This window comes from Meles meles, chromosome X (assembly GCF_922984935.1).
Source record: "Meles meles chromosome X, mMelMel3.1 paternal haplotype, whole genome shotgun sequence".
In the NCBI taxonomy this organism is placed as follows: Eukaryota; Metazoa; Chordata; class Mammalia; order Carnivora; family Mustelidae; genus Meles; species Meles meles.
This window is the reverse complement of record NC_060087.1, coordinates 112,369,363-112,396,663: the sequence shown is the minus strand read 5'-3', so window position 1 is coordinate 112,396,663 and position 27,301 is coordinate 112,369,363. Positions and strand designations below refer to the sequence as shown.

General features: G+C 37.2%; 1 protein-coding gene across 14 annotated transcripts in view; it reads left to right on the top strand.

Annotated features, from left to right (window-relative positions):
- ENOX2 (ecto-NOX disulfide-thiol exchanger 2) overlaps positions 1–27,301 on the top strand; it is a 268,945-nt gene that overhangs the window by 12,545 nt on the left and 229,099 nt on the right. Inside the window, exon 1 of one of the 14 annotated variants that reach the window (XM_045996385.1) lies at positions 4,178–4,254. The exons of the other annotated variants lie outside the window; for them this stretch is intronic. Coding sequence (XP_045852341.1) covers positions 4,233–4,254 — 22 coding nt within the window. The 5' untranslated portion in view covers positions 4,178–4,232. Of the gene's footprint in view, positions 1–4,177; positions 4,255–27,301 lie in introns of those variants that run through there. 14 annotated transcript variants of the gene reach the window in all.

The window sequence follows — 27,301 nt, the reverse complement described above, 5'->3', positions numbered from 1 at the left end:
TTCAAATCCCATTTTTACCACTTATCAGTTGAGTGAATGTAAGCAAATCACTTAACATCAGTAATTCTCAGTTTCCTTACCTATAAAATGAAGATAATAATGTTTAGCATATAGCTGTGTTGTGAGGTCTAATTTAAGAAATAATGTAAAGTACTGTGACTTGTCTGGCATCCAGTAGGTGCTCAGGAATTTCTAGATTACTTTCTTTCTTCGCCTTTTCCCATTTTGGGCCAGACAACTCCCCTATAGCTTTCATTTGAAGAAAACAAACTGCTCCTGGGACATTTTTTGAAAAGAAACATTCTGAAGAGGAATATTAGGCTTACTGTTTCCAAGGCTAAGCGAACACAGTTGCTTAACTCTTCTGTGAGCATATTTCAAAGTAAGCTAGAAACAGAAACCATGAGGAGAGTTGGAGTGGTCCATCTCCCTCCTTCCTGGAAATTAGGGCCAAATTTTGACAGTTGTTTTCTGTTTTGTCACGAGAGTAAATTTCACAATCAGCATTGACTATCGACCTGGAATATTGGTAACCACAGCCCCAGCCAGTCCAAAGTAAGCAAGTTGAGACCAAAATAGTATAAGTGACTTGACCAAAGTCAAACGGTGGAAAAATTTGGAGAACCCAGGTCTCCCAGCTTCTTATCCAGTGTTAATTTTATGGTTCCTCTGTGGGTTCTTAGGCAGGTGAAACCAAGTCTTGATGTGTGTGCTCTTTGCAGGAATTTGGACTGATTGGACTCTCGGGGTTTGTTACAAGTTTGATTGATTCAGGAAACAGGAGGGTTTTTTTTCTTGTTCAAGTCAGCTTACTAGTTGCTGCTTTCAGACTGTTAGCATTACTATTTTGTTTGGGGTTTAGCAAATTGGTGTTGTTTCTCCCTGTTTTAAGCTCATGGTTTGATTCAAGTTCTTGGTTCTTTGAAATCTTCCACTGGTATTTTTGTTTTTGGCAAAAATATTCATAAACTAAGGTGGTTAACAGTGGGAACTCATTTGAAAAGGTGGGTCAGGCTTATTGATGGCTGCTGTGAGGCAGCTTGGGTGGATTAGGGAACCATTAGTGCTTGCATTCTGGAGCTTGAAATCAGGATAGTGGAAACATTGCAAAGGTTCTTGGTGCATATGTTTGTGTGTTTGTTTTTATCAGGATGCTCTGATGCTTTCATTCCCATTCTTGCTAATCTGGGTTGAAACTGCTGCCTCCTACTTCATTGCCTTTTGATATATGCTGTCAGTAATGTTCTTGATGTTATCCTCATCTTTTCGCCATGAGAAAGAAGCTAACAAAAAATTATCTTCCTTGTACTTTTACCCTTTACTTTGAATCACCCTACCAAGGAACTTGGGGAATATGAATTTCAAGCTTAAATGTGTGGAAGAGTTCGGTTGCAGTGCCCAAAGGCAGAGCAGCCTGATTCTGAAATACAGCCTTTGTTCCTTTTTTACCAGTGTGGTTTAAAAAAATCTCAGGCAGCCTCCTTTGCCAAACCTGAAATTTGGCCGACACTTTTGTTAGTGGTCAGCCATGCCACAGGTAAGGCTGTGGTGGGGGTGGGGGTTGAAATTACGAAATCCCACCTGCCTGACTTTCCACATGCCAGATGAAAGTGAGTTCTGGTGCTAGGGCTGTCAGTGGCTTTTTCAAGCTGTTGACTATTTACCTAAGCATTTGGAAGGCTAGGATAGCAGCTGTGATGGTAGAAAAGGCTATTCCCAATACCTCAAAAGACAAGCACTTTCTAGGAGGTGAGGTTTTGGATGATTCCAGCTAGTATGTTTCTGCTTAGAAAAAAAAAAAAAAAAAAGCTCTCACTTTGGATTCATTTGCTCTCCTTACCTCCTCTCTCTTGCCCCCCCTTTTCTCTCCTCCCCCCCAGCCCTCTCTTTTCCTTCCCCCTTTTAATAGTTCACTCCTTCTTAGCTACCAGTCACCCAACTCTTTGTGATTCATATTATCCATTTTCCCCGTTGACTTAATATATATTTTGGATACATATTTTACTGGCATTTTCAGTATTGGCAATGGCATTCAAAGGGGGCGATTAGAGAAAGTTTTCTTTCTTCTCTCAGGAAGTGGACTCGGCACTTGTTTAAGAACTCAGGTGGCATTAGAGGGGGCCAAGGAGAGCTGACATCTGATATTTTTGCTATAGCTCCCACTTTTTTTTTTTTGGCTGCTTCAGATTTAGCTCATGTGGACAGATACACACTTGGGTAACCACCATACAGATGGAAATCAGGACATGTGGGATTTGGCTGAACCATAGGTCCCCAAATGTTGCCGGGATCATTTAGTGCCCCAGGTGTGGCCACCCAGGACTTCATGTGCTAAAATTGTGTTCCAGCTTAAGCCAGCTGGTCACTGTATATATAGTATCAAGGCAGCTTGGAGCCTCATAAGACATGACTTTGGATTTTTACTTTGTGGATTTAGACTTAGCTGATCAACCTGAATCGTTCCACACACACTGGGCAGTAAGGATATACCAGGTTAATAGAAAGATTTAACAGAAGGTGGTGCTCATTGTCCTGTAGTTTGGATTTTAAATGCGACATAACGTTAGACCATACGAAAACAAATTAACTGACTTTCCAGAAAGGAAAGACGGAATTAGAGAGCTTCCGTTTCTTTAATAAACTTTGATGTATTATGTATCAGATTTAAAATTTTTTCCTTTAAAACAATTTCCCCTCCATGGCACTTAAAGAGAACAGTGCTTCCTTCCAACTTTAAAACTGAAAGAATTGAGAATTCTTTTCATGAAATTATATTGGCTCTTTTTATTTTTCTTATGTGATAGAGGTGCCTGACTTCAACCATTTGGGCAGGCTTTGTTTCAGAGTATAACAATAATAATTCCATGCAATTGTATAGTCTTTTAAAATTTACAAAAGGGTTTTTATATCCATTATCTCATTAGCTCTCCATAGGAGTCCTGTGAAGCAGTCAGGATAGGTACTTTTGTGTAAAATTTATAAACAAGGGAACTTAAGCTCAGAGAAGTTAAATGACTTGTCCAAGGAAACACAGCTAGAAAGTTGTAGAACTGGAACCTGAATCCAGGTTCCCTGATACCCAGCCCTAGTATTCCTTCAATTGAGTCATGTTTCCTTTCTAAGCGACTGTCTCCTTTTTGTTCCTGCTCATAATTAGTCTTCAAATTGGTTTAAAAAGTGTGCTTCAGTTTAGCAGATGAGTAAAACTGAAGCACTTACAGGCAAAGTGCCTTCTTAAGGTCATCTGTGGAGAGGGGCTTGCATATAGCTTTTAGCTTTTCATCTTGACTTTAACCGAACTATTTTTAGGTATACATAGGTTGTTTTCCAGTGTTAAATATATGCACAAAAGTTGTGTGATCTTAGTGATTATAGGTGTGAAAATTGCACCTGGGGAATGGAACTAGGGATGAAAAGTTGACTTAAAATAATTAGCTTCTTGCCTTTTTGTTAAGAGATGTCTGGTTCGATATAATTTAATTTCTTCATACTTCCTTTGCTTCCAGCCTTTTAAATACAATTCTTTAGGGGAAATTAGCAAATATTCATTTTGAATGTTGATTTCTCAGGAACAGGAGTAGCTAGAGGAAGGAGAAAACAGAGGGATGACTTTTTATGCTCTAGAAGACTGGGGAAACATTATTTCGTTTGGAGCTATGAGCTAAGATTTCTTCTAAGGCATGCAAATCATAAAGTTCTGATTTGTCAACTGCATGCTGTTTCTTTAGGCACTGATGTATGAAATCCCGAACGAATTCTCCGATGAACATACTGCTAATTGCTTCTCCACCTGCTCTCCAACCTCCTCCTCCCCACCCCCTCCACTCCCAATTCAGCCTATAAGTGTCCGTCATTGGAGATGGATGGTGACACATGCAGTAACAGCAATTCATAAAAGCCAGTTCCAGCCCTTGTCTTCAAGGCTCCTGGATTTTCCACTGCCTGCTTTTGTGTAAGTGAAGTGGATAGAAGTGCTACTGGCATCAGAATCCACCTCCCTATGCGCTGTTGCTAGAGCTCAGTTGCTCGGCTGGAGCTGAGCTAAACAGAAGCATCGGATCTAAGCTGAATTGTAACTGTTTTTTTTTTTCCCTCAATAGGGGGGTGGGTTAGGGGTAGTGTGTAGTGAGGTTTGGGGTGCTTTGGCTTTTCTTTTTGTGAAGAGAAGAGGGTAAGGGAAGAATAACTCACATTAGGATACAACGTGAAACAGTTCCCTGAAGAGTGTCACGATGTTCCTGGTACAATATACAGGTATAGTATGTTTTATTTTATCCGAAATTTCCCTTTTGTTTCAAAGTGCATTCCTCTCTTATTTTGCCTCCAGTTCTACTGTATTGAAGGACAAATAAGGTTCTAATGAGCTAAACAAAATAGCTGCATGAAACATGCCTGCCCTTTACTATAATGTTTATACCAGATAACTCTGTAAAATCTGGGTTTTCTGTTAAATTGGTAGTCCTGATTCCTTAATTGTGTGTGCTTCTCTGCTGTATTCTTGTGTTGAATTTTTGAAGTCTTACGTCTGCAACTGGTAGTATGCGATATAGCCTAGAGTGTTTGCACAGAAGACACAGTGCTTTGGAAGCAAAAAGCAATTTTAAACACTTAGTGTGTTGTGTTTCTCTTGAGTTTTTAACTCTCATATTTGTTAATTGGTTGTCTAGATTTGGGATATAGTTAAGAGAAGGGAAACTTCAAATAGGAAGCATTCCAGGATACATTTATTTTGGTAAATTTATTTTTATTTCATTATTTAACTCAGATTGATGAACATGATCTATTATTGTTGTTTGTTCTCTGGTAGGAAAAAAAAAACTCCTGGAAACAGCAAGGCTAAACATGCCAGTGGCAAATCATTTTGTATTGTAAAGTATCATTGGACCGGAAGTGTTCCTTAAGTATTCTCTTAAGCTTTCAGAAACATATTGGTCCATAATAATGAAGAACTTGAAGACTGATCAGACATTGGTGAATGTTGTTTAAAAGACTTCTTATACAGTAGTTAGAAAGGATTCTTCCAAAGGAAGAAACCTCGAGAAAGTTTCAGTTTCCTACTGAACAGAACAGAAGCTTAGTTCCTACAACTATATGTTTTATAAGTTTAAATATCATTTATTGTCAAGGACTCTCACCTCCATTCATGCTTTATTGTCCTTAAAGTACTGTGCTCCTGTTCTTAAGAGGTAAAAGATCATGTTCTGTTTTGATGCATGGTTTGACAGTTGATTTCGCTCCTCATTAATTGGACAGCATGCAGATGATGTGGAGAAGTGAGTGAGTGACAGTATTTCAAGGTTATGCTGCAGAGCATACAGTGAACCTTAGTGCCTGGACCAACAGCTGCTGAATTGAATTGTCTGCAATTAAAGCAACAGCAGGTTTGTGTAGTCTCCCTGCAGCCCGTTTATTTGAATTTATAGCTTCAGTTTCTTCTTTGGGTAGCGGTTGGTTTGTTTCACTAAGTGTTGGAGAGTTGTGCTTGTTGGATGTTTTCTCCATATCCTGATGCATGCTTGACTACAGAAGAGCCATCTCTGTACATTTTTAATGTGAGAAGTTCTTGTGGTTTTTCTCTTTGGATTAAAAACAGAGACTATTTTGTTTTCTCCACTAAAAAAGCAAATAGATACATTTTCATGGAAAATATTGCTTGGTTCATTAAATAGAGGTTTCTCATGGACCTGTATTACTGGTTTAAATTGCTGGCAGTGAAAAATGTTGGACTTTGTTATGCTATTGGATTACTGTATGTGGGAAGAAGTTCTCTGTGCTAATAAAAGTGTTTATGTTAAAAAGATAGCCGTTTCTCAATTCCAGGGTGGCTTAATGAATGATGTCAAACCCAACTAGGTGCCTTTTATGACTGAATTTTATTTGCATGTCACTAATGAATACATATTTAATTTCCTCATAGTTTTACTCTATTAAAAATAACTTCTAATTACAGTACAGTTGTTGGTTATTGGCTGATAGTGGATGTGGTGTAAAATATTTACGCAGTGATTTCACATATACTCGATCATGATACTTATCATACTTACCATCGACCATGGTACTTATCCTCATGGCAACCGGTGTGAGGGCTGTGGCATTATGATCTCCATTTCAGAGGTAAGAAAACTGAGACATCCAGGATAAGTAACTGGTCTGAAGTCTCACATCTAACAAGTGGCAGAGCCCGAACTCATGGGTTAAATTATCTGATTCAAGAATTTGTGCTTTTTCTCCCCATATACCGGACTGCCTCTCAGTTGTTGGATCCAGGGTAAATTTGACTTAAGCTGTTAGTCAAGAAAATGGAATGTATTCATTTTCTTAAAAGAAAAAAAGGTCTTATTTGATAGAATTCTAGAGATTTTTTTCCAATATTTTAACTATTTTATTTTAATATATGCATTCTTTCCAGATTCATTTTCCAGATATCTAAAAAACATTAGTCTTTTGATTAATTTATACATCAATATGAATGAAGGTAGAGGCTTGTGAAATTTGGGGGAATTAAAATGTTCAATCAAAAAGGTTAATGTGAAATATTTTCCTTCTAAAGCAAGCTAATGTGTTTTTAATATTCTGTTCAATAAACACATACAGCTGTTTTCATGAAAGTATATGTATTTTAAAATGTACTAGCCGTGAATGCTAAGTGGTACATGTTTTCAAGTTTGCATATTTTATCCAGATCAACAGAAAAAATATACAGCTAACTCGGTTTCATACTTTTCTTTTTGTTTATCTCATCTATCTACCTATCTAAATAATTAGGCCAGCTTTCTCATCTTTTTAAATTTCCAAATGGTTTCTCAATTTTAAGTTCAATAATTTAAAGGGGAAAAACATTTTCTGTCCTTCTGAAGAAGGGATTACTGTTTAAAACTGTGTTATCACTTCAGCAGACAGCCCAGACACTTAAGGAGTTCCTAATAGCTCTCTGGTAAACGGTTTTAAAAACCTCTTTAGGAAACATTCTTGAAGCCATCATTCTTAGCTCTGAATTTATTAGAGACTATGCCATAGACTGGGGAAATGATTGGATGCTCACACCTAGACAACTCTTCCTCAGGGTTTGACAATGAATATTTGAGAATATTGTCAAGAAAAGGAACCAGAGATAGGGCCAGTATTATTGGGACCTATTTATGAGACTTTTGGAAAGATGGTAATGGATATATTGTCTCAGAGACTATGTAATTAGAATTTGTCCTTATCTAGGATGACATCTTTATATTTTAACATGTCTTAAGGTAAAGCTATTATTCCTTGCTAGCAAAAAGGAAAAGAGGATGATATAAAGCCCTTTTTATCACTCTTTAAACTTAAATGGAATTTGACTCTTAAAAAAATGCAGGAGGGAACTTGGGGGAGTGGGTCAGGGTTAGAGGGAGGGGAACTGGGAAAACTGGGGCTTTGGATTAATTGGAAGCTACATATTAAACTTGGTTGCAGGTGACACATTTTCTATGCAGTTGAAAGCTCTGGCTAATACCCCTCACCCCATTCCTCTTTCTGGGAAGAAACACTCTAAATATAAATGAAAAGGAGCTTATTAGGACTTTTTAAAATTTGGCATTTTCTGATCAGAGAAAGGAAAAGTGTTTCATCTGCAAAACAATCATTTTTCCCCCTATGTTCTTTGAGGCCAAGAGAATTTAGAGAGGGAGTAGATTTCTAGGATCTGGCTATTCAGGGAGCTGAAGTTGGTTGTCTGGTGAATTTTTCCCTTCATTATATCTCTGAGTATGTTGTAGGGTCATGAAGTCAGGTCTTATAGATGGGGGTATGAGGTTTAGTATACACCAGCCAGTGGTGTGCTGGAGATGGCTTGCACTAGCTTATGTAAGGGGATCACTAAAAATATCTATAAATTTAAAAATTTACTCATATCTGTCTTTTTGCAAAAAAGACTTAAGGTACTCATTATGTGCAGTAGTTAAGGCATGCTGTCTATGCATGACAGTATACTGCAGATGCCTTTTGATCCCCTAAACTACACTGATCCCCATCCCTTGGATACAGCACTAATGCCTTTGAGGGTTCTTGAACATAGCAACAAGTAAGTGTACTTATACACATGATAACAATAGCTAACATTTACTGAGTACCTACTATGTACCAGGCCATGTTACAAATACTTTATATGTATGAATTCATCAACTTTCATAGCACTCCTATGAAGTAGGTAGTATTATTTCCATTTTAATGTTAGGAAAACTGAGACACAGAGTTTAAGTAACCTCTGTACCTGGCCACACAATTACTAAGTAGCAGCATCAGGATTCAAACATAGGAAGTCCATCTACAGAACCTATGCTCTTAACTACTATGCAGTATGTTCTATATCTTTAAGGGCACTTCACCGAAGAAGCTGTCTGCCTTTGGTATGTCACCCATTGTACGTACTTTTGGAAGACATAGAAAGTGTAGAGCTGTCTTTCTGCTTACCAGACTGTGGACAGTTCTGCTTTTTTTCCTGACCCTCAGTGCTGGTCCTCTATTGCCAGAGTCATGGTGGATCGTTGTATCCCCAGCATCTTCTAAACACTGCCACTAGACTGCTCTTTCTTCAGATGTTCAGCTAAAACAAAATCTCATATTCTGTTGCCTCTCTCTCAATTCCCAGCTTTTTGCAAGAACAAACATCGTCAGCCAGGGTGCAGTTTTTCTTCCATGCAGCCAAATAACCAATCATAGGACATCTTCTCTGCATCTATTCTCACTCCATTTTATGCCTAGCTGTTGGAGTGTTCTTCTTAAATGCTGATCTTGTTATATCACCTTTCTCCTTAAGCATCTAAAGGCTTTGGTGGTGGAGTTTTTCGTTGTTTTCCGAACAGGCATTCAGGACCATTCATGGTCTTGTCCCAGAGACACGGAACATTATCTCTCACTACGCAACTTTCTCTGAACCCTGTTCACTTCTAGACCACTTCTAGGTCATGAGGTACACTCCAAATATTCAAGCTCTTGTGCTTTTCCTCATGCTGTTCTCCACATTTTAATTACCGTTCTTCCACATCTTTGACCACCCTAGAGCCACTAAACATTTAAAGTTCAGCTCAAACGACACCTGCTCCTGTCTTATAATACTTGTTTGTGGTCTGTCTTCCCCCACTAGACTGAGCTCTTTGAAGTTGAAAAAATTTTAGTAGGCTCTTAGCACCTAACCTAGTGCCTTGTACATACTTAGCACTTACATGCAATATTTAGGTCTTCAGAAACTGTACCACCAAAGTTTTTCTCCTCTCCTGCCAGCTCAGGGCTCAAAGCTCTTCCCAGAGCCTGAGAGCTCTAGAAGCTGAATGGCTAGATAGCTTCTACCCTGCCTACGTATTATAGAATATTCTGTTCAGAAGATTTGTTTTGTTTCTAGCATGACTATTTCCTTGATTTTTTTTCTCTGTATTCACCTTTGTTCAGATCTACTATACCTTGAAAGCTCCTTCTTTTGCCTTTATGGAACACTTGCATGTTTGTAGAGAGACAAGGTCTTGCCTGTGTACCCATATTCATACTTATCCACACAAGAAAATGAATCAGAATGTGTAAAATGATCAATGAAGATTTCTGATGCATAATCATAGTGTTTCTCAGAATGTGGTTTAGTGACTAGTTGTGTCAGCATTACCTAGGACATACGTTTCAATGCAGATTCCTGGATCCCCACATAAGATAATGAGTTATTTGCATTGAGCAAATCCCAGGTGATTCTTCTCTACTGATTTTTGAGAACCACTGTCCAAAGTAAAAAATAAAATGTTGAATCCTAATCTAAATTCTCTACAGATACAAATATTAACTGTGTTATGGAAAAACTGTCATTAAAATGGTTTAGATTTTTCGATCTGACATTTTAAGTCTTGGTCTTCAGATATTTAACCCAGTACTGTCCAATACAAATTTCTGTGATGGTGAAATTTTCTATGACTTCATTGTTGCATAGCAGCCACTAGCCACATATGGCTTTTGAGCACTGAAATGTGACTGTTGCAACTGAGGAACTGAATTTTTAAATTCAGTTAAATTGAGATTTAAATAGTTACATGTGGCTATTCAGTGCAATACTGGAAGTGTAGATCCAGAAATGTTGGCTATCTAGAATGAATAATTTCCTTAGGGTCTAAATGGCTACAGTGATCATTATATCAGTTAAGTAATCAAACAGGAAAATCATTTTCTTTGACATAGAGGACGTTGCATTTCTTTTTTTGAATAGTTTAAAATTTAAAATTGGCCTAAAGTGAGTTATCCTCAGAAATGATTTAACCAATTATGATCTCAGTTAAATTTAAATGAGATCTACACTCTGCATTTCTCATCAGTACTATTTTTCTAATCATATTGGCTTGCTATTGAGAGCTGGCTGATAAAGCCCTGGTTTCTGAGATAGGGATAAGAAAGTTGAATTAATCAGAGGAAAGAGCTCCTGGCTCCAGTGTTTAGGTCATAGACACTCTCAGACACTTTAGCTCTCATAGACCTGTTAACCTTTCTCTTTTGGATTGATCAGCCCATTAGCCACTCATTACTCATTACTTTTCGGTTTCCATTTCTTTTTCTGACAAATCTTCCATGAACCAGTAGTATACCCCCTTGCAGCATGATTTCATTATTTAAATAGCTTTGAGACTTTGGAAGAGTTTGAATCAAAAGTGGATTGTGTTTACATAAAGAGACATAGATCTAGGTACCCTGTTTTAGTGTGTGAAGTTCATCATGTGTATTTTTTATACTTGGTGGCTTTCTAAATGAACTGAGTACCAGAATCTATGGTTTGGGGGGAAAAACATGTAGGTAAAATAATGTACTAGACTATTGCTGTCGGTGGAAACTATATGATAAATAATTATGCCTGTCTGACCTGCTGCTATCGCCTGGATTCCAGTTCTTCGTACTTTTTTCAGTTGCTAAAAATTTTAGTACATCCTAAAATTTCCTTTTCTCCCTTCACATTCTTCACTTGCTTTGGCTCTGGTTTCTGTATTCAGTGGATAACAGACCACCCCCCATCTCACCCCCACTTTTTTTGTACCATTCAGACTCCCAGAATCTATTGTTGTATCCAGCCTCACTGAATTGCCTAGAGGAGTTCAGAGCACTCTGTAAATAGGTTCTTTTGTTTTGAGAACTGAAGAGATAGTATCACAGCTACAGTTTTGAGAAACGCATAAAGACAAAACCCATTGGAAACTAAAGGAAATGGTTATCCCCCTTGCCTCTCCCTTCACCCTAACAACAAACTACATCTATAATTTTCAGTGACATTTTTACTTTATTTAGGAAGCCAGATATTTCTGCTTACAGTGAAAAAGCTTACTCTGATCAGGACCCTTCATAATTCAAACCAGGGTGGAGAAGGAAGCAAATATATTTTAAAGGTATATTATAGAACTATGCTAGGATCTTTATGTAAGTTATTTCATTTAATCCACATTAGCCGTCTAAACAAATGTTGTTTGTCTGCATTACCCAAGGATGTGTATACCGCTAACTTGTCTCCAGCTCTGTGCCTAGACTCCAAAGCTTGCATCCCTGTTGCTTTTTTACTTACACATGAACTTAGGAATGGTTGTCTTTCCTATCTGGGGTGTGTGTGTGTGTGTGTGTGTGTGTGTGTGTGAGAGAGAGAGAGAGAGAGAGAGAGAAGGTTCTCAGCACTAGGGTGTTTCCTCACAAAAATCCCAGATGAGAGTAAAATGAGAGAACGTAAAGAAAGCATCTCTGTGTTAACTGTCTACCAAACAGGAGTTGGGATGTATCCAGTTAAAGCTTCTGATAAAGAAGTTGTAAAGAAAGCCTTTTTTAAATTCTTTATACACTCGACTCATTGCCTCCCCCATCTGCTGTGCTAAATTGCTAACTCTTGCTGCTAAATATGTTTGGCATTTTCCCGAACACTGCCCTTTGGTTTAGAGATGGGGCCAGAACTGCAAAGAACTACGATTTTAATATTCTTTCCTGAGAAATTTCCTATAGAAAATTTGCCCAGCTTATTCAGTGGAAATCGTAAATCTGGATTCACCTAAACTTTTGTTAAGGACTGTGAAGAATATAAAATAATTGTGACAATGCATATTTAATAAAAATTACAATAATCTGCAAATAAGTCAGACTATTCTGGGAAAGCTTTTTTAAAAAATATTTTATTTGACAGACAGAGATCACAAGTAGGCAGAGAGGCAGACATAGAGAGAGGAGGAAGCAGGCTCCCTGCTGAGCAGAGAGCCCGATGTGGGGCTTGATCCCAGGACCCTGAGATCACGACCTGAGCCGAAGGCAGAGGCTTTAACCCACTGAGCCATCCAGGCACCCCTCTGGGAAAGCTTTTTGCATGGCATATTACATTTTTTTTTCTTGGTTGCAAATGTCATACAAAGTGGTTATCATCAAAAGTAAATTTGATTCATGCTTTTAAAAGTCTACAGGTGATAAGAGATTGTAAATTATATTAAGAGTACAGTATGATCTGACATTTAAAAAACGAGTATATTTTTGAGTAACTGACATGGATGTAGACAAATAACTTCTTAGAGCAAAGTAGTGAGAATCCCTTTTTAATTGGTAATAAGACTATGCTGAAGTTTCCATTCTCTGGAAGTGAGATGCTTGAAATGAAAATGAGCAGTTGAAATGTTTAAAGGATCCAGGGAGAGTGGTTTTTAAGGGTGGGATACAAAGTAAATACAATAAAGATATCAGTTTGATTAGTTAGTGACTATTGGTGCCCATGACTATTTTGAGTGGTGTGAGCAATAAAGAGCACGATCTGGCAGAAAAAAGGATAAACATAGGCAAAAATATGACCATTGGAGAAATGAACCTGAGATTCCAGTATCTTCCCCCTCCCAAATAGCATTCCCTGAGTGCTCTCCTCTTGGGCCTTGTGAGGGTTTTAACAAGAAGGGAAAGAAAAGGTCTGGAGAGAAAAGGTCTGAAGGACTTAAAGTGACAAGGGCATAATTGTTTTGTTAAATATTTACAGTTGTTTAAAATAAAAAGAATTCCCACCTAGCACAAACTCTCCAAAACATTTTCTTTGCTGGCCTCACATCAAGACTAGATGAAGCACAAGCTGTGGAGAAGAACCTCACTCTAACATGGAATATGATCTCAGGCAATGCCCTTCTTGGAACTTCTCCATGGGGATTTATTACTGGAAGTAACAGAAGAGCTATGTTAGAACATTAGAACACAGTTCCAAGGCATGAACCCTGAGGTTAGGATTTATAGTACAGCTCTGGTGTACTAGCTGGACAATGAGTACAATTTCATTGCAGATGTTTTCCATTTGAGATTTTTGATATAGGGATTTTGTGTATGCCTAAGATATCAATGAGTCAGGATAAGTCAGAATTACTTTAAGCTGGTACTGACTATATGTGTTGCCTGTATGTCACCAGTCCAGTGAGGAAGATACTTGACTGAAGCTGTTTAGTCATTTCTGATCCTCAGGTCACTATTGGTAAGTTGCCCCTAGCAGAATATTAAACTGCCCCTTGCTTTTATGAAACAGTTGATGGATAAGCAGCTTTTCTCACTGTGTCCAAACTTTCCTTCTTCAGTATGGCATCATTCCAGCTAGTTCTAAAATGTAAAATAGAGTAGAGGACTTCTATCCCAGGAGGTTTTAAATCTAGATCATAATGGACCACCGGATAGATGATTGCACTTTATGATCCCAAGTTAAAGTTATTGACAGAGAGAAAAAGCATTATAGAATGGAGTGCCAGTTTCTTATGGCATTCATGGATTCAGGCCAAAATATTTGAATCCTTCAGCCAAGAGGTTCATTCTGGAGCTTGGGAAGCAACTTGTAAAAATCAGACCCCTGCATATTCTATATCTGATGAAAGGACGAAGGATGATAGAGAGAAAAGACAGAGTCCGGAATGATTTGTATTCATTAACTTGATTATTATCAGTATTAAGTGTAATGTGGGATCCTATTCTTATTAATATTTATGAAATGCTACCCTTAAAGCCATGGACTACAAAAGAGTAATACAGTAGATGGGCCATTGCTAAATGATTGAGCCAGAGACAGCATATAAATATTATAAATGGCCTAGACCACAACATCAAGTTTTATTATTTCGTAAGAAATCATTATTGGGACTTATGAATCTGGGGGGAATATGTAAGTACTCATTTATTCCTGACTAATGAGGAAATGATTAAGAATGAGAAAAAGGTTTATAGATGAAAGTTTATAATATATGCATTTTGATAGAATCTTAGGATTATAAGAAACCATAAAGTCTATTAAGTCGTGTCTCTGTCTTCCACCACATATACAGTCTGTTACATGAACCTATCTACTCAGTCTTCAAATGGTCATCCAGTTTATGCTTGGATACTTCCAGTAATTTGCCACTTTCCACTATGAAGTAGCACATTTGATCTTTGAATAGCACCAGTTATTAAATGTTTGCATAAATGAGCCAAAATATATCTTCAGTGTCCATCCAATGCTCCTAATCAGGCATAGCACCGTTCACACAAAACACAACATGAATTGAACCCTTTGGAGTTACATTATGTGCTGGCCCTGATTCTGCTTACCTATTGGGGCTTACACCAAGCAACCTCACCCTGTTTCCATATGGTAACCCCTCAAATGTTGGAAACAATTATTGTGTGCTTCCTACGTGACTGATTTTTTTTTATTAATGGCTGTATTGGGGTATAATTTACATACCATACGTTTCTCTCATTTTAAGTATATAATTTAATGTTCTTCAGCATATTCAGTGCTATACAACGATCATCAAAAATTCAGTTTTATAACATTAACATTTCATTACTCCCCAAATAAATAAACCCTGATCCCTTTAGCTATTATCTCCCTAACTACACATTTTCTCCAGTGTTAGATAGCTACTAATCCATCTCTCTATGGATTTGCCTATTCTGGACATCCCATATGAGTGGAATCGTGTGCAATATGTGCCCCTTTGCATTTGGTTCCTTTCACTTAGAATATTTTCAAGGTTCATGCATGTTGTAGCACATAGCAGTACTTCATTCCTTTTTATAACTACACAGTATTCCATTGTATTGCTATACCACATTTTGTTTATCTGCTCATGAGTTAATGGACATTTGGGTCATTTCCACTCTTCAGCTGTTGTAAATAATGCTGCTCTGAGAATTCATGTACAGGTTTTTGTGTGGACATATGTGCTCATTTATTGTCAGTATATACCTTGGAGTACATACTTGAGGCATATGGTAACTATGTTTAACTTGTTGAGGAGCCATCAAAATTGTTTTCCAAAGTGGTCACATAATTTTATAACTCCACCAAGTAATGAATAATGGTTCCAGTTTGTCCACAATCTTGTCAACAATTATTATTATCTAATACTACTAAGGAGTCATTCTAATAGGTGTGAAGTGGTATCTCATGGTTTTGCAAATACTTTCTATCACTCTGTAGACTGTCTTTTCACTTTCATGATTGTGCCATTTGCAGTACAAACATTTCTGATTCTAATGAAGATAATTTATCTATTTTTTTTCTTTTGTTGCTTATGTTTTGGACTCATACTTAAGAAACCATTGCCTAACTCAAGGTTGCAAAGATTTATTCCTGTGTGTTCTTCTAAGAGTTTTGCATTTTCAGCCCTTATGTATAGGTTTGTGATCTGTTTTTAGTCCATTGTAGTGTACAGTATGAGATCAATATCCATCTTTATTCTTTTGCATGTAGATATCCAATTGTCCCAGTACCACTTGTTAAAAAGACCATTATTTTTCCATTGCACGATCTTAGCACTCTTGTCAAAAATCAACTGATGGTAAATATAAGGGCTTACTTTTAGATACTCAATTCTGTTTCATTATTCTGTTTCATTTTTCTGTATGCCTATCCTATGACAGTACCATACCTTCTTGATTATTGTGGTTTTATAGTAATTTTTGAAGTTGGGAAGTGGGAGTCTTCCAACTCTGTTCTTTTTTAAGGTTGTTTTTGGTTATTCTGGGTCTCTTACATTTCTACATGAATTTTAGAAACGGTGTGTCAATTTCTTTATTTTTTAAGATTTTATTTTTATTTATTTGACAGAGATCACAAGTAGGCAGACAGGCAGGCAGAGAGAGAGGGGAGGAAGCAGGCTCCCTGCTGAGCAGAGAGCCCAATGCCGGACTCAATCCCAGGACCCTGGGATCACGACCTGGCGGGAAGGCAAAGGCTTTAACCCCCTGAGCCACCCAAGTGCCCCTCAGTGTGTCAATTTCTTAAAAAAAAAAAAAGCTAGCTTGGATTTTGAAAGGGATTGCATTGAATCTACCTATAGAGTGGCTGTTGTTTTAAAAGGCACAAACATCATTTAGAATGGGACCCCAGGAACGTGACTCCATACACAGTTTCCATATGCCCCTTCCTACTAACAACACCACCTCAGAACTAAAGCTTATACCTTTTACAACTAATCTTTTATTTCTGAAGTAGCCAAAATCCCCATGGTGTAAGTAATATAAGACAACCAAATGAAGTGCCATGTTCAGTGACCAGCACATCTCTTGCATTTGACTGAGATTTTTCCTATCAAAGTGAAGAAATCAAGAAACAAAGTTGAAGGAGAAAATTGGCTAATCAGAGATGATTTCTTTTCATTCAGTCCTATCCTGGAATGCAGGAATGTGTGTGTGTGCATTTGTTTTTTTGTGTGTATGTGTTTTGGTGTCAGTGTCTGTGTGAGTGCTGAGTGGCTGTGTATGTGAGTGTGCATGTTTCTGGTTTTTTTTTTTAATATTTTATTTATTTATTTGACAGAGAGAGAGGTCACAAGTAGGTAGAGAGGCAGGCAGAGAGAGAGGGAGAAACAGGCTCCTCACTGAGCAGAGAGCCCGATGCGGGGCTCGATCCCAGGACCCTGAGATCATGATCTGAGCCGAAGGCAGAGGCTTAAACCTCTGAGCCACCCAGGCGCTCCATGTTTCTGTTTTAATCCATATGCTCAGATATGTGCATATGCTTATACGTGTGCAAGTACGTGTGTGTGTGTTGTTCTTGTGTCTTCTGTGTTATTTTTGCTTTTGAACTCTAGCAGTAGTGCCTTTGGATAATGAAATAGAGTGTTCCAAATAAACATTGTGCCATTTCATCCCTTTAGCTGAGCTTATTGAGATTTCAGAGTTACACATGAATCTGGTTGTCCCACCTGTAAAGGGGGTTTATAATCTATTTTTTATTTCTCTGCCTTATCCCCCCTATATTTATTCCCTTTGCTTTATACCAGTTTCTGCATTTGCTTCTTGGTTATTGAACTAGCTCCATTAGATCTCTATAGTTCAATCTACCTCTCTGCTGCTGTGATCACCTGTGCTAACCTTGGGATACTGGTTTATTGACCTTTGTTCTTTTTTTCCCACCTTTTAACTACCAAGGAGTCAGTTCTACAAAGCCTTTCTAATTCCCTCATACCCCATGCCTCAGATGGTGCCAAAAGTGCTTCCCAATTACAGATGAAACAACATGTTTCTAGGCCACAACAAACGCTTCTTAGAGTATGGAGTATAGAAGCCAGTCCTTAAGAATAATTCAATTTGTACATTAAACCTTAGTCAACTAGAAGGCTGGTGGTATATATATCCTCTAGCATTAAAAAAAAATTCTGCCTGCCTTTCTTCCTTCTTTTCTTTTCTTTCCTTTTTCCATTTCTCTGATTAGTGTGATGATCATGCAGAGGTAGATTGGGAATGAAGGTAGGTAATAGTTGGCAAGTATTAAGTCTAGGCCAATGCTGAAATCAAGTAGAGAGGTGATATTCCACCTTGGGGAAATATCAAAATATCAGAGGCTGGGGAGACATCTTTTGAAAAGATTTCTTGGAGATTTCTGATATGATCTTCAGTGGGTATTACACCAGCCTGGTTGAGGATCACTGAGATAAATAAAATGACTGCTCTGTCATCCATAAGCATTTTACTTTTCATCAATCTGAAATGACTCTCTGTATCTTAATAATTGTTTTTGTCTTACAAAATGAAACAAAAGAACAAAGGCTGGAGACAGTAGAAACTTAGAACAACTTCAGAAATTGTTCAAAATGTTTGCGGTTTGCAATATCCGGGAGCCAAATGAGGTAAAGAAGGTCTTGTGCTCCCTGCAGTGATTCTGCATCTTAAATTCTAGCAGATTATGTGTGGATGGGAACACTACTATCTGAAATGGACAAAGAAAAGAAAAATGCTCTGGGGGCCTCTCCTAGCTTCAAAATACCTTTTCCATATAATTGTACTAATTAGAGATTTTTTTCTTTAAGATACCAATGTCCAATGAGAAGGTTAAACCTCAATCATATTTTAGCATCAATTATCTTAATCAGATATTCAGATCAATTCTTATCTGAGGTTTCTGCCGGAGTGGCTTAAAAAGGGGGGTGTAAGAGAGGTGTGTGCATTTCCTTATCTTCTTTACCTGTTTGATGGTGTTCTGCAAAGGAACTTTCAAAAACACTTCTGTGGTAAAGAACTCAAGTGTTGGGATAGGATGCAGGTACATGGTATAGGTTAATTTGATTCTTAGTTTGTCCCCCTTCTTCACCTTTCTAAATCCTATCCAATTTACCAAACTCAAATTCTACACATCACAGAAGTCCTCCCCCTTTTTGGCCAGGCTACATTGATTCCCCCTTCTCAGAATTGCAACAGTATTTATTCTGTGTACCACCCAATCCAATGTTCAGTTTGGTATTATGTCTTCTCCCGTTCTTCAGTGAGTTTATATGTGCCAAAATTGTTCTCCTTATACAGAACTAGTGATGTATGTGTACTATGCGTGACTGCTGGAAGGAAATGATTGTAAGTTCTTGAAGGCAAGGACTGTGTCTTTCTTATTCTTTTTTTAAAAAAGATTTTATTTATTTGACAGAGAGAGAGACACAGCCAGAGAGGGAACACAAGCAGGGGAGTGGTAGAGGGAGAAGCAGGCTTCCCGCCGAAAAGGGAGCTGATGCGGGGCTCAATCCCAGGACACTGGGACCATGACCTGAGCTGAAGGTAGTGGCTTAACCAACTGAGGCACCCAGGTGTCCCTTATTCTTTGCTTTACTATTCTTCATGGCATATAGGATGGTATATTTGGGTCCAGGGGAAAAGTAAACATAACTACTGTTATAATTTAAATTTTATTTTATGCTGTTAACTGCCTTAAACATATATTTGCAAGTGGATGCTTATGATTGATACGCTTCTTGAAATGGCGTCAGTCACTCTGCCTAAGCTGGCAGCATTCTTTTCTTGCTTTGCACTAACCTTAGCTCATGATGGCCCTGACTAATCCTGATGGCTAAGGCCTTGATTCTGGCTTTTCTCATATTGAGCAGTGAGCAATTAGAAATGCCATTCAGTAGCTTCATGAAATAGGATAGGTCCATTGAAGAAAATAGTATAGAAGAAGTATAGAAGAAAATAGTCCATAGAAGAAAATAGTAGTTTTCTCTTATTACTCAGATTTTCAAATCTGATATATATATCAAATCATCACATTGTATACATTAAACTTACACAGTGTTGTATGTCCATTATATCTCTGTCTGGGGGAAAAAGATCTTTGCCTGGTAATCTCAGTAGTTTCTTTGTTAAAGTTCTCTGTGTAGAAATAGTGGGAAAAAATTTATTTAGAAAAAACCTTTTTTTTTAAACATAAACTCGAAAGGGCAAGAAAAAAAATTCCCTTCTAGAAAGACAGAGTAGCTTTTAATTATCCTTAGCAGTTACTAGAACAGTAAATCACAGTAGCCATTGGCAGAATGTGTGTTAAAGGGGTTTATATATTTAATCATTTCCCCTCTGAATTTCCTCACCCTTGTACTTCATCCTTGTAACATCAGGTAGAATACAGTGCTAATGATTCTCTTACCCCCAGGTTTAAGTTTAAAATTATGAACACTGTATAATGAAATGGTGATTTTTATTCTGTCCTGGTGGTAAAAAGGGATTTGCTGATGTGTAAAATGAGACAAAGATAAATAACAAACAGATGTTCTCACAAAATGTTCATTAAATCCCTGCCTAGTGAAAGATGCTAGATTACATGTGTTCAAACTCTAAATGTGCTAGAGAATAAGGAGCTTTTATAACTTAATGCTCAATTTAGGAAAGACTGTATAGCTTTCTCTGTAAAAATCATAGTAATCAGTGACTTATAGTCTCTTCCTCATTTCAGAGTGGCTTGTCATAACTGTTTTAAAACTTTTTTTTATTGATTTTGACAGTTCCAATTATCCAAACAGACATCACCTTATTGAGAGATTGTGAAATAAAGTTTAAGTGTCCTGGATTGTAAGGCCCCCCATAGGGGTTATCCAACATGTAGAAGTTAAGACTTTTCCTTGGATCATTTCCAAAGAACTGTCTGCTGTGGGGATAAGATGGTGATTGTGGGGGATTAAAGTTGATAAGGGGGAGCAGGAAAAATACCACCTTTACTTTGTTCTTCTCATTCTTTCATAAAATGTAGTTTATAAAATTATAGTTCTTGGCATAGTGTATTGTTTACAGAGAGGACTACCTGCTACCGGTTCTGCTGTGTTAAATGCTAAGCGGGTGTTTGTTTCTGGTAAGTTGTAATATCTAGTTGATGTTCCAAAGCTGTGAAGGAGTACCCAGCTTACCTGGGGAAGAGGGTAGCCAGAAACGTAAGTTCAAAGAGATAATATTTAATCTGAATCTTGAAATATGGAGGAAGTTCATTAGGAAATAAAATAAAACTTCTCAATCAGAGCGAATAGCGTATGCAAAGACACAGAATCCTGAAATGACATGAGAAACTTTAGATGGACTCCTAATGATTCAGTTTGGCTTTGTGCTTCAGTTTTTTTCATCTGCAAGTTAGGCTAATAATGATACCTGTCTTAAATGGTTGTAAGGACTAATAATGAGTTAATGTATGTAATTTGGACAGTGCCTGGTATATAAGAAGTGATTAATAAGCCTTAGCTCTTATTATAATATTGATAACTGGAGTTTGGCATTTGGATCAGAAAGTGGATAAAAGCAAAATTGAAGTAATAAGTAGAAGGGGGAAGATTATAGATTAACACTTTGATAAGGGATATATATTTTTTTCTTATAGTTGATTAGAAACTATTATAAAGTTTTAAGCTGGGATTTTAAATAAGTGACCAGATTCGCATTTAGATCACTCTGTTTGCCTTTTGAAAGATCTGGATGGGGCAGGGAGGGAAAAGTATTTGTGGGGAAATTGGAGCCAGAGGGATCAGTTATAAGACTATTGCAATAGTCTATGTAAAATATGATGGAGGGCCTAAATTAGAAGAATGTCAGTGGAAGTGAAAGATGGGTGCAAATTCAGGAGCTACTTCAGAGATACTCCGTATCACAAAATGGCAACTGACAAATATGTTTTGTTTGGCCCTTGAAGTGTTTGAATTTGAATGCCTTTATTTATTTATTTTTATGTAGGCTCCATGCTGGAGCCCAGTGCAGGGCTTGAACTCAGGACCCTGAGATCAAGACCCTAGCTGAGATCAAGAGTTGGATGCTTAACCAACGCAGCCACCCAGGTGCCCCAAATTTGAATGCCTTTAAATGAAACATGCATTCTCTAGTTTGACTTGGGCTTTGTTACCTCTTATTGTATTACGATATTGATGTTATCACAATATTACAAATTGATGTTATTTGGCCCTTTATGGGTGAGTGAGAGGGAGGAGTAAAGGATGACCCCTAGATTTCTAGATTGGATAGCTGGATGAACAAAGGTACCTTCAGCCTAGATTGGGAATTCAGGACTATGAAAGAATTTGAGAGAATACATGAATTACGTTTTGAGTATATTATGTTGAAGGTATCTGCAGGATATTAATCAGAATACATGTCTGTGGGTCAGGAGGTGTCTGCATTAGAGATACAGATTTGGGGAATTCATTAGTTTATAGGCGGTAGCTGAAACCTGAAATTTAGGCAGATGATGTCACTCATTGAATAGAATGCTAAAAGAAGAGGATGACACTCAACAAGAAACGAGTCAAGTGATCAGAGGTAATGTGAAAGGAGGAAAGAGCCCAGGCATAGTGTAGACCTCAAAATGTAGACTCCTAGTGTGGATTTATAGTATAGAACCACTTAGAGTGGTTCCTAACATGTGGCCCATGGACCCATGGGCTCCCCAAAACTCTTTCAAGGAGTCTGAGAGGTCAGAAACTTTCTGCCCAATAATTCTAAGATGTTATTTGCCTTTTTTAAAGTTGATATTTTTACCGCTGACGCAAGAGCCAATGGAAGGTAAAACTGCCAGTGTCTTAGCAAAAATCAAGGGAGTAGCACCAAATTATGCTAGTTAGTAATTGTATTCTTTACCACCATATATTTATAGTTAAAAAACAAAGTCATTTTCACTTAGTAATTTGCTTGATAAACCAGTTAATATTAATAATTTTTAAAAAATCTCGACCCTTGTATACATCTTCTTAAAACAACTTTATTGAGGTATAATTGATATACAAAGAACTGCATGTATTTAATGTACACAGTTTGATCAGTACATATCTTTTTAATAATCTGTGTATCAAAATGGAAAGTATGCATAAAGTACTTCTGATGTGTACATAAGTATGATAGTGTCTCCAAGTAAAGCACCTGCATGATTGAGTCGCAAACTGAACTAGCAGTTGTTTTTTTTTTAAGATTTTATTTATTTATTTGACAGACAGAGATCACAAGTAGGCAGAGGGCAGGCAGAGAGAAAGGGGGAAGCAGGTTCCCTGCTGAGCAGAGAGCCCGATGTGGGGCTCGATCCCAGGACCCTGAGATCATGACCTGAGCTGAAGGCAGAGGCCTTAACCCACTGAGCCACCCAGGCGCCCCTGAACTAGCAGCTTTTTACATAGAACTCCAATTTTACTTGAAAGAACTAACAAACTACTCAGACTTGGGTGTCTGGCAACCATTTTCTCAAAAATAGAGTAAGCCCATCACTTTAAGGAATGTAGCTGACAGTATTTGTCAACAGTAAAATTTGAGCTTTCAAGTGAAAATGAGAATTTTGGAACAGTTGTATCTGCCATCATAAGCTTGAGAGCTCCCCAGTATTAGAGCTTTTTCTGATGAGATCAGCAGTGATATTACAAATGTGATTTTTAAAAATATTGTATAATGAAATATGTCACCACTTGGAAGATCTGCAGAACTCAGCAAAACAATATTTGTCAAATGATCAATGCATGATGTAAAAGCTTGCCTGTGTAAAAGATCCATTAAGTATAAGACTAGAATTTAAACAGTGGATTTTAATATAACAAATTCTAAAAAGTTCATTAAAATGGATTCATATTCCCCATTACATTTATCTTAAGGAAACTATCACTGTCAAATTTTGGTGTAGTATTAGAGAAGAATATCCACAACTATCTGAAAAGACTACTCAACTACTCCTCCATTTTCCAATTAAATATTTACATGTGGCCAAATTTTCTTCATATACTTTAACCAAAGAGCATACTACAAAAGATTGAATACAGAAACAGACATAAGAATCTAGCTGTTTTATAGTAAACTCTCTGTAAAAAAAGATTTGCAAATTTTTAAAACAATGCCATTATTCTCATTGTTTTTATTTTGTTTTTGAAAATATAGTTATTTTTCATATCCATGTTATTTATGTTAACATGTATTAGATTAATGGTTCTATTTAAATAAATAAATCAATACTTAAGGTGTTACAGTTATAATTTCTAATATAGTAGGTATTAATCGATATAACCTGTAAAAATCAAAGGCTCTTTGAGATTGTCAATGTTTTTAAAAAGCATAAAGGGGTCTCAAAAGCAAAAAGTTTTTGAACTGCTATGGTAGACCACTGAAAAATGTGGTGGGGGCTACAAATGTTGACACTTGTCTTACTGTTAAGTAGCCTCAGCTTCTACAGGGAAACTGAGATCATGAAAAAACAGTATGGAAAAATATGACTTAAGTGCCAAAGCAAGTGGCATAGACAGTAGGTACTAACCAAGAAAAAGAAGAGTGTGAACTAAGGTGGTAAGGGATTTGTTGGAACGGGAGACCTGGGCATAGGTAGGATTTTGTAAAACAAGGGTGGGGAAGATTCTCCAAGCTTGACAATCACCATGAGCCAAGTCCCAGAGGCCAAAATAAGCATAATGTGTTCTAGGAATTGCAGGAGACCATCTTGACTGGAGTAAATAATTTGCAATGGTGAATGGCAAGAAATTAGTTGAATAAAATAGACTAGAGCAGATTATGGAAGGCTTTAAATGTCAGGGTGAGGAATTTTGATTTTACAGACAATGAGAAGCTATTAAAGCTTTGTGATTCGGGATGCTGACATGATGAAAGTGATATCTCATGAAAATTAACCTAGAAGTAGAGTAAAAGAGATATTGGAAATAGAAAGACTACAAATCAATGAGGACAATAATATTGAGTCATCCCCATGCATGAAGTGATGAAGACCTAGTTGTGGGAATGGAAAGTAAATAATGGATACAAGAGATATTGTGAAGGCAGAATGAATAGGACTTGATCATTTAGGAAGAGGAGATTAATTTTGCGATTGGATGACTGAGAGAATAGCGCTGTCATTGATGGAATATGAAAGAGCATAGGGAGACCCATTTTAAATAGTCGGTGATGACTAGGTAATTAACTTGTTTGTTCAAAGTATGGGATCATCCTGATGGAAATATGTATGCATAGGGGGTCACTAGATAGGAAGTTGGATGAGAAGTATAGAACTGAGAGACTACAGGGACACCTGAGTGGCTCAGTGGGTTAAAGCCTCTGCCTTCAGCTCTGGTCATGATCCCAGGATCCTGGGATCAAGCCCCGCATCAGGCTCTCTACTCAGCGGGGAGCCTGCTTCCTTTCCTCTCTCTGCCTACCTCTCTGCCTACTTGTGATCTCTGTCTGTCAAATAAATAAAATAAAATCTTTAAAAGAAAAAGAACTGAGAGACTACATTAGAGATGATTATTGGATTTGAGGAAATGAATGAGTTTTCTGAGAAACAAATTATATAAGTCAGAAGCCCAGGAACTAAGACATATGATCTAAAGTATTGGGTTTTGATAGGGAATCAGGGAAGACGACTGAAGAAACAATTGAAAACTGTTAGGAGAACAGAATAGTATCAGAATACAGAAGCCAAGGAAGGATAGAGTCAAGAAGGAAATAGAAATCCACCATTTCAGATTCTATAGAGAAGAGATTAAAGATATAATGTAAACTCTGTGAAAGCAAGGCTCTTTGTATTGTATGTTTTACTCAGTGATGTTTCCTAAGTACCCAGAACTGTACTTGGCACATAGTGTATATGATGAATAAATAAATGACTATATTTGGCTACTGCTGCTAAAAGTTTTGCAAACCTTATAAATATAAGAAGGAAAATAATTAATGAGCAATATCCTCAGATACAAACCTCTATAGATATATTGATTCTATTTGCTTATCAGGTATGTTTTTGGAAGCTAGCAGAGAGTTGTTTAAATGCACAGTGAAAATGGAGGTGGATTCTTTAGCTACTGACTTGCATGTGAGGCAGCCAGAGAGAGGTAGATGATGTATGTCTATTTGCATAACTCCACGACAGAAACACATCTGGTAGCCTTACCTTCCAGTCCTGTTAGTCTGTGCTGTTCATCTGTATAGGATATATTCCTTTGCTGGTGGTGTCTGATGCAGCAATCCTTCATTGAAATGAATAACCACTTTAGAATTTAAACAGAATCATAACCATTAAGAAATTTGATTTTTACATTTATTTTGGTATCATTTATAAATTTTAGTTGCAAGTCTTTCGAAAGTTCAGTGCTGTGGTTAGGTTGAAAAGACTATGTCCAATTTGGTGGTTAAAGTAGTTTCTTTTGTTTCAGTTTTGGCATGAGTTGCCATAATGGTCACTAGAGAAATACAGGTGAATTTGCTGGAGGAAACAAGTTATTTGATATTCATGGATTTCCTCACAAATGAGTTATATAGCAATGACTGAGTTTTAAGTTTGGATTTTGGTATTAGTTATTATCAACTGCTGTGTAAGAAAGTTATCCCCAAACCTCACATGTTAAATAGCAAACATTATCTTATGGTTTCTGTGGGTCAGGAATCTAGACATAGCTTTACTGGATGCCTCTGGCTCAGGATTTCTCGTGAGGCTACAGTCAGGCTATTGGCTGAGGCTGTGATCTCATCAGATGGCTTGAATGGATGGATGCTTTTAATCTTACTTGTATGGTTTTTGGTAGACTTCAGGTCCTTGCCATGTAGGCTGCTCCACAGGGCTGCCCCATGACACAGCAACTAGCTACTCCAGAAAGAGTGATTCAAGAGATTGAGGTAGAATGCCCAACACAGAAGCCAGTATCATTTTATGACCTAATCTCAGGTGTGACATTCCATCACTTCAGCATATTATAATTGTTAGAAGTAAGTCAATACATTCAGACCATACTCAAGGGGAGGAGATTACATAAGGAATTGTGGACACCAGGAGGCTGAACTCATTGGGAACCAACTTAGCAGCTTCCCAACCACAGGTTTGATGACACCTGTTTTACCTTCAAAACTCACAGCTAAAGTTGTAGAAGGAGAGAAGATTCAGAGCTAAAGTCAACTGTTTTGTGATAAAACCAGGAACACATCCTGTCTCCTGAAGTATGAAAATTTGTATCTTCTTCTGTAAAGGATTTTAGAAAAGTGCCTAAAGCTTAAACACATGTATATTAAGTTATATAAAATTTAATAAACACACACACATGATTTTTAAAGACATAGTGTATTTACTGAAACAGTGTGAGAAGTAACTGAAAAGCTAAGTGAGAAAAAAAGTTAACACAGATAAAATTTATCTTTAAGTGATTCTTTCAATTACAGAACCACCCAGAAAGACAGCAGTTTGACATCAACAGTAACTACATTTTAATTTCTGTGCTCTTATTCAATTAATGAAAGTTAATATGAAATAAGATACAAGCTACAATTAAATGTAGCCCCCATATTTTTAGTGCATCTTTGAAGGCAGAGATAATGTAGACCAAACCCGTGAGGAATTGAATTCTAAAAAAAAATATAGATTCCCTCATAGTTCCTTTTGCCTTTTCTTTAGCTCTATTACCTTTTAATTTAATAACTAAAATTATAAAAATACACATTTTTGATGATAAAATGGTAATTTAGCAGGAAGCAGAACAATAGTCTTGCAGCAGATCTTTTAATTCAATTTTTAACTAAATTAATTTCATGAGGTCTGAGTTCTATCTAAATCCAGAAATTATAGTATTCATTTACATTCATAAACCATTTCCCATTTACTCTG